Raw genomic sequence first — 12412 nt, 5'->3', positions numbered from 1 at the left:
CATCTGCGGGCATCTGATATATAATTGAAACCATACTCACTTACCTAACACTGATGGGTAACTATGAGACAGACCACTGAAGGGCAACACAGACATACAGGCACGGATTTACATCACAAGAGCCTGTAGGCACAGATGTCCTGGTACCTAATGCTGGATACACACGGTGCATTCCCGCACTCGATGCGCCGCTCGATTCCCATCGATTCGATTATTTACGATATGTCCGATTCGCGTTTCGATGGATCGTTAGGTCGATTTGGCATACTTTGCATGAGAATCGACCTAACAATCATCGAAATGCTCTCGGAAATAATCGAGCGGCCAGAAATCGAGCGGCGTATAGAGTGTGTACCCAGCATTAGACCTCGCCTTCCATGAACCTACAGTACAAATCCCAGCCGAACTGCACCGCAAGTGTAATGGTTGCCTCAGCTGTCACTTCTCCCTTACTTCTCTTGCCCATCATAAGCAGGTACATGTGCCCCTTAGCATTAGGTAGACAGAGGTACCCTCAGGCCCCTTTTACACTTAATCAGTTACTCTCCGTTATAACTGAAGGAAAACTGATTTTCAAAGTAATGTCCATGTTTTCCTATGGCACAGTTCCCACTATATGAGTTTTAACTAAAAGCTTTTTCAAAATGCACTGCTATGGAAAAAACGCATACTAACGCATACTAACTGATTAAGTGTAAAAGGGCCCTGAGTATTAAGTAGCTAGTGGTACCCCCGACTGAAGGAAGAGCTCATCAGTGGAATGCTGAGCGCTAGACAAGTTACCTCTCATTCACTCTCTGCACAGGGAAGGAGGCACTAGGGGTGGGTAGTGAGCTATCTTTCCATCATCAGGTGCCTGTAGGCACGTGCCTACAGTGCCTTCTGGTAAATCTGGCAGTGCAGACAGAAGAGAGCTGTGAAATATTGCATAGCCTCTATCACTACAAGGTGACAGAATCAGAATGTAGTGATGAGGTAGGGCACTTGTCCCTCTCGTTTATTGGTAGAAGGCTGCTATGAGGTGTGGCATCTACTCCTCCCACTGCCGGGTGACCGATAATAGCCATAAAACACAGCATCTGTGCCTCCTACTGCAGGGTGACACGCAAGAGCTCTGATTCATAGTATATGCTCCCTCTATTATTTTTTATGCATAGAGCACCAACATCCTCCATAGCACTGTACCTAGTGCAACAACATACAATGATGGGGAACATCATTACATGAGCAGCTCAACACACTGTACAATCGGGACAAACCATGACACGAGTGCAAAAACATATGCTTGATGTATAGTTTGAAAACATTGCCAATACTGGTACATGTTAATTTGATAAAATACACAAGCAGGAAACACAAGGGGAAGGTGTCAAACACAAAGCCCAGGGGCAGAATGCAGCCCTACTTGCAATTTTATGTGGCCCTCAAGAGCTTCAAATGTGCATCATAATGAGAACAACAGCACGTTGTTGTTCACCGGTGACCGTGTTTATGACTGAAACCATGGGCGTAACAATAGGGGCTGCAGCCCATGCGCCCGCGGGGGGTCTCGGGGGGGCCCCCCCTGGGGCCCGCTCAGGGCCGTTTTGGGGGGCTGGAGGGGTTGCAGCATGAGGGGAAAGCTATGGCCGCACTCGGCGGGGAGGGGGGGACGGTTCCTCACCTCGGGCTCTCCCCTCTGAGCTCCCCTCCAGCTTAAATAACTATATATGTGCAGCGGCGGGCAGCGGCAGCTACATGCCTTCCGTGCGCTCCAGCATGGACGCTTCTCTCTCTAACCTCTGACGTGACTTCCTGCAGGGGGGCCCGGTAGGTCTTAGTTATGCCCTGGACTGAAACATTGACAGTTTGAGCCCTCTCCCAACAGGCATGGGGATGGCAATGGTGATTTCTCGCCGGAGATGGATTTTTACCCTAGCAAGCCTTATGATGTCATAGGAAAAGGCGGCAGGTGCCACTGGTCGAATGAGGACCGGGATTTGGGGATGCATGGATGAAGAGGGTAGTGTGTATGCCAGGAATGCAGGTGGGAGAGCAGAGAGTAGGCAGCCACCAGATGGCCCAAACTGTTTGTCCAAACACCGCCCCCTAGATTTTACCGTCTGAATTATGTGATTCAAGTGGCTTCATGGTAGATCCGTTTATTGCAACAAAATAGCGCAAGGCGCAAAGGCCACATGCAAAATGCAGTAATTATAGCGACCAATAAAGATGCATCTTATACTGGTCTATATTAGTGACATGAATCCTGACTGATCAACTCCTGGTTGCTATTGGCCACTGTTAGCGCACTGGCTGTTGGAGTCTGTTGCTGTCACCATGTGATGTATACGAGAAAGCTGTAAAATATTGAACTGAGAGTTTCCACCGCATGGCAGAGTCTATAGAGATTATATTATGCACTTCTGTGAAATGTTTATAGAGCTGACAGAAGTTTCTAAAAGTCTCTGGTATCCTGGGAAATCTCTCTCCCTTCAATGGCATGTGACTCCAGCCTGAGCAGGGTTATAACCTCTTCCCTGCACAGTGTGCTGGATTGTACCAACTTCTCCCCTCCTCTGTCTCTTCTCCTCACCCTCTACTCCATTCTCCCGCTCCCTCGTCTAACCACCACTGCCAGCCGCCAAAGGGTTAAACACATTTACTGCTTATTTCCATAGCCTGTGGTATCCAACATTTAGCTGAGAATCGTGATTTATTTTGGCCATAGTCTCCTAATACCCCAATAAAAGGAGGACTGCAGGAGGACTCAGCGGAGGATTAATTCACACTATGCATTAACCATTAAACGATTGCATTTAGAGCACACTCCGTTCTGTTGTGGGTGGAAGTTGGCCACAGTTTTAATAAAACTATTTACAAGTTTTGGCTCTGCTGCCACATGTAACAAGATCTGAAGCAGGCAGCCGTAGCATACCAACAACATGCCATTAACCTTTCTGCTGCGCCGGGGCTGAAACCACCAGCTGGACGGAATAAAAGATTTAAAGAAAGTGTGCAAATTATTAAAAATTGTAGTGCCATCCAAACAATGTTAAAAGAGAAGTCCATGAAATGTCATTGGTTAGGGGAGTTGGAATAACATCAGTAATTTACACTTTTTAACAAATAAAATTGTCTTTTTTGAAAGTTAACTTAAAGTGGATCTAAACTTACAAATTACTCTCTGCTCTAAAAGATTTGGCACAGCATGATCACTTTAGGGGGAAAAAAATCTCATTACAATTTTCAGAAATTCTAAAAAAAACCTGAAGTTTTAACTGGATTATTTTTCAGGAAGCACTGAAATGGTTAAGCCTTAGTCTTTTCCTGTGTAGGCAGACTTGACGCTCTTATTCACAGCTACTGATAAAGTTAATTACACTCTGATGTAGCTAAACAAACACACAGTTCACTGCACTGCATTTCTACAGCATTTATATGTACAATGAAATAATGTCATTGTGTGCTGTGCAAGAGTTCAGGTCTGCTTTAACAAATTTTCTCCAGTCATCCCACAATACAGCTCAGAAATGTAGAAAACCCAGGCTCTTCTCCCCTAAGGAAACACAATTGGAACAAAACCGTTAAAATACCCCACCGCTTCCTTTACACTTCAGTTTACTTGTGTTTCCAGCCGCCCACACATTGTTATAACTTCCTAGTTTGTTTTCTTTGCCCCTTTGCTAGGCTGCGAGAGCTGTTTCTCCATCTCTGAGGATATATCATGGGAGGTTAGGGAAGAGAGGTGAGCCAGTTAGGCCTGTAGGTGGTCCTGGGCATTTGGTTTATTATGCTGGCTTTGACTTTCTATGCTACCCTTTCTATTATTAACTTATGGGCAGTGCCCTAGGATGTTCCAGGAAGAAGTGGTGCTGGCCTTTCCCTGTAGCCTTGGGGTAGTTGGCTGGCTGCTGGCATTTGCCCCTCCCAATTAGTTTACTTACTAATGTTCAAGTAGGATGGGCAGTCCTGGATGCTGGTTTGTTCTGTCTCTTTATAGGAAAGCATGGCCAATGGCTCAGTTGCTTTATGTGCACACTTGCATGCATGGCTTCAGATGTGAGGTCTTTGGCCAAACTGGTGTGCATATACAGCCAAGGGGAGAGGACCAGGAAGACACCAGACGGGAGCATATTTAGAGAACATGACTCCTGGCGAGACACATAGCTACCTGGTTGCAGGGCAGCATGGAGAAAGCAGAAGACTCCTCTGCAGAGTCGAAACCCAAGGCCTATTAGCCGGGTACAATACAGCTTCCAGCCACAGGAGAGGGGTGAGTGAAGCTTTCATTGCACTGCATCTATTTTTGTGTCCAGGATATTTACGGCACTCTTTGATGCCTATTTTTGTCTTGTTTAGTTTGTTAAGCTCTCAGCCCAAAGGTAGCAGAGGGCTAGACAAGCCACACTTAATGATGTGCCCAAGCTGTAGTGTTACATTTCTACAGGGCTGGACTAAACCATTATGACAGACATGCACCAACAATTCACTGGAAGTCTGGTAATTTCACTAGGGGCTTCATGGAGTCTATGTAAAAGGAGATGCAAACCATGGTTCGGCTATTTTGTAATATCCTCTCCCAGGTCCTTTCTTGTAAGTATTTTCATCAAAGAAGAAAGAGAAATCTTGAAGAAGAGCAGCTTGATGAATCCTTTGATAAGGAAAGTCAGAAAAGCCAATTGCCCAGATTTATTTTTTGGGCAGATGACTCAGGAACTGCCTGAAGCCATGTATGCAACTGAGCAGATTTAGGAACCCACATCTTTACTTTCCGCACAGATCAAGGTTTACAGTGGCAGACATTTCCCAATCAGCACTGTTTTGCCTTAGTTGCAGGAACCTACCCCTGTCTAAATATCCAATGGATGTGGATCTGTCCTTTGAAGACACTGGTGCCGTCTTTCCCCGAAAATAAGACAGTGTCTTATATTATTTTTTGCTCTAAAAGATGTGCTAGGGCTTATTTTCAGGGGATGTCTTATATTTCTATTAGGAAGTGTCTCTTAGCAGAACATTTCCTGTTCCTTTGTATTGTGATGTTCATGGATTTGAAAGTATGCTACTGTACTGATCAGGCACCTGCCCTGTCTTCCCTGCACACAGCTGATAACCTTGCTGTGTGCCGGGATGACAGGATCAGTGCCCGATTGGCACAACACGGCTGTGTCCCAACTTACTGGCTGCCTCTTCTTCCTCTTTAACTTCTGCTAGGGCTTATTTTCGGGATAGGGCTTATATTTCAAGCATGCTCAAAATTCCAGTTAGGGCTTATTTTCAGGGTAGGTCTTATTTTCAGGGAAAGAGGGTGGTTTAAAGGATCCAGTGGATGAAAAAATGCATGGGAGTCTGCAGAATATGGTTTCAGACCCAACCTTGCTTCTAGCATATTTTCTGAAGAACTTAATGGGAAATGTTCATTGTATCCTAAATGTTTAGTCTTTAAATTCCTATTTCATTTATAAAAGACTGAGGATGAGGAATCTGTTAAACACTTACTTGCATGCATTCCCCTATTCAAGAGCAATTTTACCAAAGTGAAAGCAGAGATGATGGCTTATATTAGGTTATAGGATGTAGTGGTGATCTTGCATTTGGACGACTGCTAAATAACAGTTACATGAAACTTGAATGCAAGGCGAAATGATTTGCATCTCATTGATCCTCCCTACTTGCAACAAGCATGCAGCTAGAATAAAGGGGGTGTAGTCAGAACAGATCTGCATAGGCATTCTGGGTCAGTCGTTTGTAAAATATGTAACTTTGTGCAGCTGTGATAGTCCTCCACTATCGACTGGTGGCCTTTGGTAGTTGCAAATAAAAAGAAACCATGGCAACATTGTGAGACATGAGAGGAAGCCAAGTATGACCAAATGATGTTACCCATAACCCCAGTAATGTGGATGGAAATGCCATAGACCTTGGCTGCTCCCTGTCCCCTGCTCTCAGCAGAGTCACAGAATCTCCTAGAGAATGTGTGTTTATTTCATTTCATTGCGGGATTAATTCAATCAGTCAGGCCACAGACTTGTGCTGCTCATTTAATGGCTGCATATTAAGGCCCTGGCGGCAGTCATTTCCCCTTTTTTTTTCCCAGCAGATTAGCACAGCGCAGTCTATCACTCTCTCTGTAATCGCCGCCGCGCAGAATCACCCTGTGGCCTGGGAGGGCTCTATGTCTGTTTATTCATCTTTTTATTCTTTTTATTTTTTATAAATTCTTTCTCTTGCTTTCTTGGATCCATCGGTTTCCGGAAACTCTCGCTCACCATATGTTTTTAATCTAACCACATATGTCTGGAAGGGTGGGGAAAGCTTGGAATTCTGGGAATGAGTAACACTTTTCTTGCTGGAAGCAGTCATTCTGATTTCACAGTTATGCAATGGCCGTACGATTCTTTCCTGTGTGCTCTTTGTGTTTAAATGAAATAATCTGCCAGGATTTAAAAAATAGAACTCCAATGACCGTTGTTCCTTTTAAAAGCACAGGCAACGGGGCTACCATTGTTCCCTTTGCTTCCCAAGGTACTGATGGGGAATAAGCACACAAGTCAGATGTCCTGACAAGGTGCTGACTGCAGGATTGTTTCGGGTCAGTGATGCAAGTATACAGTAATAGTCCTGGAACTTGCGTATTGAAGATTAGTCAAGCTGTATCTTGACCAGTGCATTTTCCCTTTCTGACAGGTTTTCTTTAAACACCCCTGCTTGGAGAACTAAGAGGTAGCCGTTACTAACTTCCTTTTTTAAAATGGAACAGGGGTGAAGAGGCGCCCAGGAAGAATAAAACCTTTTGAAAAGCACAATAAAAGTAGAAAAAAATAGAGGTGGCTTACCTCTCCAATGACACAAATAAGAAATGGTAAAACAGTTTATATTTGTACAGGCAACGCATTTCGTAGGTACAAGCCCACTTCTTCAGACCAATAATTGTGCCACTATTAAATTGCCATAAAGCGCGGAGCGTCTCTTTCTCTCTCTCCCCCCCCCCCCTCCCCCCCTTCAGCCTTGCCTGAGTCACACACCTGCAACAAGCATACAGCTTTCTGACTCCAAATACCTGATTAGCAATACTCATTTTGACTCTGTAATTCAGAACAGATTACAGGTAGGGGATCAACATAGCAACTGGGCAGGATGAATTTTTAATCAATGGCTTGTTTCTTATTCCTCTAGTTGTATCACTCAGGCACTAATAAATGCAGTGGTTCAACATAATAGGAAGGTAGCATTTTATGAAGAAATGTAGCAGGGGGAAGCCTGCATCATGTTCTCAGTACAGGTTTCCTACTACAAGCTCACCTACTGTCAGGAAACTACCCTGTGGGGAGAAGAGCGGGACCTCACCGCTCCAGGATGGCTCTCCTCTTCTGGCAGATCCCATGTTCCCAGTCCCAGTGGTGAAGTCTGCTCTGGTGGGCTCCATCCAGCACTGTTCATCTTGTCTGGCCGGCGCGTTCCCTCCTGTGTTCTTGTCGTCTGCCGGTTCCAATACTCAGTGACCCAGCGGATGCTGATCAGAGAGGGAACCATTATTATTATTATTATTATTATTATTTAGTATTTATATAGCGCCAACATATTACGCAGCGCTGTACAGTATATATATATATATATATATCTTGTCATAACTGTCCCTCAAAGGAGCTCACAATCTAATCCCTACCATTGCCATATGTCTATATTATGTAGTGTAAGTACTGTAGTCTAGGGCCAATTTTTTTTTTTTTTTTTTTTTTAGAGGGAGCCAATCAACTTATCTGTATGTTTTTGGAATGTGGGAGGAAACCGGAGTGCCCGGAGGAAACCCACGCAGACACGGAGAGAACATACAAACTCTTTGCAGATAGTGCCCTGGCTGGGATTCGAACCGGGGACCCAGCGCTGCAAGGCGAGAGAGCTAACCTCTACGCCACCGTGCCATCATTTCATACTGTATTTATATACCTCCTGTCAGAGGAGACCTGCACATAGCACAGACCTCTGTCTGCTGTCACTATAGAATAGGGATGAGCATACAATTGAACTACAAAATATGAAAGTCATGATCATTAGGAACTATAATTATTATTATTTTGTATCTGTACTGGATAGCATCGACACCTTCTTTAACACTTTACAGAGTACAGAGCATCAGGAAAGTATTCACAGAGCATCACTCTTTCACATTCTGGTTGTTACAGGCAGCCTTATTCCAAAATGGATTACAGTCATTTTTTCCCTCAGAATTCTACACACAACACCCCATAATGGCAATATGAAAAAGTATGAATGAATAAATTAAAAATAAAACAAGAAATCACATGTTGAACGATTAACCATTCAATTGCAACATGTGTTTAGGGACACACAGCCTTTCCACCCACCTTTCTTTAAGAAATCACATGTACATAAGTATTCGCAGCCTTTGCTCAATACTTTGTCGATGCACCTTTGGCAGCAATTACAGCCTCAAGTCTTTTTGAATATGATGCCTCTTTGCAGCACCTCGCAAGCTCCATCAGGTTGGATGGGAAGCGTCGGTGCGCAGTCATTTTAAGATCTCTCCAGGGATGTTCAATTGGGTTCAAGTCTGGGCTCTGGATGGGCCACTAAAGGACATTCGCAGAGTTGTCCTGAAGCCACTCCTTTGATATCTTGGCTATGTGCTCAGGGTCGTTGTTCTGCTGAAAGAGGAATCCCCGCTCCAGTCTGAGTTCAAGAATGCTCCGGATCAGGTTTTCATTCAGGATGTTTTTGTACATTGCTGCAGTCATCTTGAATAGCACTACAACATCTTTAGCAGTACTTTACAGAGTACACCTAAAACAGATCACATCATGATCTGTCCCTCAATGGTGCTGACAATCTGTCCTCACCACTCTCTAGGGCTGTATTTGAGGGAGGCAATCAAGCTGCCTGTACATTTTAAGGATATGTGAGGAAACTGGTGCACCTGGAGGAAACCCATGCAGATACCGCATAATAACCGGAGGCTCCAACATTGCACAGTGCACCGGTTGGCCACGATGCTGACCATAGATTCTCTGTACGCTTTTAAGAAATAGTGTTGATGATGCAGCACGGTGGTGTAGTGGTTAGCTCTCTCGCCTTGCAGCGCTGGGTCCCTGGTTCGAATCCCAGCCAGGGCACTATCTGCAAAGAGTTTGTATGTTCTCTCCGTGTCTGTGTGGGTTTCCTCCGGGCACTCCGGTTTCCTCCCACATTCCAAAACATACGGATAAGTTAATTGGCTCCCCCTAAAAATTGGCCCTAGACTACAGTACTTACACTACATATTATAGACATATGGCAATGGTAGGGATTAGATTGTGAGCTCCTTTGAGGGACAGTTAGTGACAAGATATATATATATATACACTGTACAGCGCTGCGTAATATGTCGGCACTATATAAATACTAAATAATAATAATAATGATAGAAGTGATGTCATTGTCCCCCCTCCCCCAGTGCTATTGGATTTGCTGCACAAAATCTAGCATGCTCCAGTATAAAGCTGAGAGAGCCCTTTGCTCCTGCTGTGGCATTTAGCTATCCGCCCCCTCCCCAAGGAGTCCATTGGCCATTTCCCTTTACACAAGCTACATTCTACAGAGATGCAGCCAGGAGAGCAACAATTATCCTTAACAAACAATCAGCTTTCAATTTACTGATCTGATTAGTGAAAGTATAATGCACATTCGCTGCCATTCTCTCTTTACCTTATTAAATGAAATGAGTATGGAAAGCTGTAGCGCTGAGCCTACCATGTCATTGTTCTATCATAAACATGACCACATTACTATTGACAATGTACTTAGAGAGCAATTGCAGGATTACTGGAGTTTCCTTCCACACCCAACGGTTGTTCTGTAAGTTTCTGCGGTCTTGCAAAGCTGCTTTAAAGTGTACCTCTGTTTTGTTTTGTTTTTAAGTTAGATATATTAGGGGATGACTTGAATGCAGGTTGTGTAATCTGCCCGTGTATTGGGCTCTGCACTTGCCAATATCTCCTGGTGTACAAATATGTAAGTCTACTTGTGGCTAGCTGCATTCATGTGTATCAGTTCGCATTCAATTTATCTAGATAAGAGTTTAGTGCATAGTTTGCACCTGATTTGTATTCAAGGTATGTATTTAAGTCTCGGGGGGCGACCCAGGGGGCAATCGCCCCGTCCCCCCCCGTCCCCCTGGGCCAGTCCGCGCCTGCTGTGCACGAGTGGTTCTCTGCTTCTGCGCAGACGGGAATCCACTGGCGCCTTTGCAGTGCAGCCGTACTCCCAGAGCCGGGACAAGGTCCTCCAGCACCCAAGGCTGAGACACTAAAGTGCGCCCCTCCATCCCTCCCACCCCAGCCGTCACACACTGCTTGCTATTAGACTAAGAGGCGCTATAGGGCCCACAACCTCCCCAACACCTTAATATCTAGTTATCTGGCTTGCAGTCACTGCTATGTATCCCCTTTTCTTATTTATTTCTGCTTCAAAAACAATTAGGAATGACAGCTGAATGAATTCTGCGCCCCCTCCTACACTGCGCCCTGAGGCTGGAGCCTCTCCAGCCTATGCCTCGGCCCGGCCCTGCGTACTCCTACACTGAGGGGAACCCGGCCACAAAGATAAGGAGGGTCCCGGCTGGCAGGGGAGGGCTGACAGAATTGGGGAAGCCTCTGGGTGATTACTGAGGTAAGTACAGTAGAGTCTTGGTTATCCGGCACCAGGGATCAGCTAATGCAGGATACGAGTGCTTTCTGGTTGCTTCAAAAATCAATATTAAAAAAAAAAAAAAAAAATAGGCCTAGCTAATACAGTACTATACCCCACTCTATATACGGTACATACCATGAACTTTGTATTAAATGTTAGAAAACAGTAACTGAAAATATATTAACCTTGGCAGAGCTTTGGAACCGAGTCTATAAGCACAGCAGGGTTCACAATTGCCTTCATCATTGTGAGTACTGCTGGTGATTTGTGCTTTTCTTTTTAAAAATGTTACAGGTGTACTTTAAAGAGAATCTATATTGAAGAATTGGGGCGTGCATAATTTTTCCCTATCACAGCAGAGGCAGCTCCTTCCTCTCTGGGTCCACAAAGCTTGACAAAGAAAAGATTAGATATATTACAGAGACAGTGCAACTAGAAAAGGCTGCAGTAAGCCAGAGCACATTAGAACAGGTATAGGAACTTGTAGGATAGGAGAAGTAAGGCTGAAAATGTTGTTACAGAGTCTCTTTAAGGCTACTGTCACGCTGAGGTGCTAGTTGCAACAAAGGTATACTAAAGCTAGCCATACACAGAGATTAGGTCATAGTAAAATGTCAGTAAATATCACAGACATTTTACTATATGAATGAAGTAGTACATTATATAAATTTACCAATATTTTATCACTTTTCCCGGTGCCTATTTTACTAGATTTTAGAGTAAGTTACTAGATGTAAAAAATGGAGGTTACAGTGAGGAATAGTAGAATATCAGAACAATATTTTATGGTATATCCTGGTGCCCATTTTACTAAATGAGAAGTTGAATATTGTTTATATCTGGTGACCTTTTTAACAGAAGCTATTATTATAGGTGCTCGGCAGAACTACTGAAACGGATTGGCAGATGATTTCCTTAGCTAGAGCATTCCTGATAATGTCATTGGTGGGCTTCTTGGGGCTGGGGCATGCAGATAAAGGGGGTTTTATACTGTCTGTGTTGTGTGGGATGTAATGATGTTCATGGTTGTTTGTCTCTCCAGCCTGGCAGCTCCTGAGATGAACAAGTTGCGGCAGAGCCTGAGGCGGAAAAAACCAACATATGTCCCAGAAGCCAGTCGCCCCCACCAGTGGGGGGCAGATGAGGAGGCCGTGAGGAGAGGGAAGTGCAGTTTTCCTGTCAGAGTGAGTAACATCTGTGTGATCACTTTCTGCTTTGGTGGCTTCTGTGGACTTATTATATTTCCCACGTGTCACTGTTTAAATACAGGTTTCAATGAGTACTATTTACAAGTAAATAAGTGTTCTGGCAGTTTCTTGAGAAATTAACGCACATATACCTCTCCAAAAGGAAAATTGACTTCTGGTAATATGCCGTTTTTACGGGTAACATACAGTACCTGATATGCCAGTAATTTACCACTCAAGTGTAGTACACAGTCATAGGCACATGGTAGGGAGTTACTGAGGATCTATGAATTGGTGAAATAGGTATTCTCCTCATTTCCTGAACCTCTGAAACTCCTCCCCACACTCCTCCCTGTACTCCAGCCTGTGGCTCCCCGCACTCCTACGTATGGTTCCCTGCACTCACCCTGTGGCTCCCTGTAAACTGGCCTGTGGCTCTCTGCACTCTGGCCTCTGACTCCCTGCATGTGAGCTGTTTCTCCCCAGAGTCTTACCTGTGGCTCCCTGCCCTGTGGCTTGCCACACTTCTACTTGTGGCTCCCTACGTCCTGTCCTGTTCT

At 44.5% G+C, this 12412-nt stretch overlaps 1 protein-coding gene across 5 annotated transcripts in view; it reads left to right on the top strand.

Moving 5' to 3' along the window:
• Positions 1–12412, top strand: part of NUMBL (NUMB like endocytic adaptor protein) — a 131740-nt gene that overhangs the window by 96747 nt on the left and 22581 nt on the right. For all 5 annotated transcript variants that reach the window (XM_068250784.1, XM_068250781.1, XM_068250782.1 and 2 more), the window contains one exon: positions 11708–11849. In XM_068250784.1, the coding sequence (XP_068106885.1) occupies positions 11724–11849 (126 nt within the window). In that variant the 5' untranslated portion in view covers positions 11708–11723. The remainder of the gene's footprint in view (positions 1–11707; positions 11850–12412) is intronic.

The sequence above is a fragment of the Hyperolius riggenbachi genome, chromosome 8, assembly GCF_040937935.1.
Source record: "Hyperolius riggenbachi isolate aHypRig1 chromosome 8, aHypRig1.pri, whole genome shotgun sequence".
Taxonomy (NCBI): Eukaryota; Metazoa; Chordata; class Amphibia; order Anura; family Hyperoliidae; genus Hyperolius; species Hyperolius riggenbachi.
Note: the sequence above shows the minus strand (reverse complement) of the source record. Positions and strands in the feature narration are given on the sequence as shown.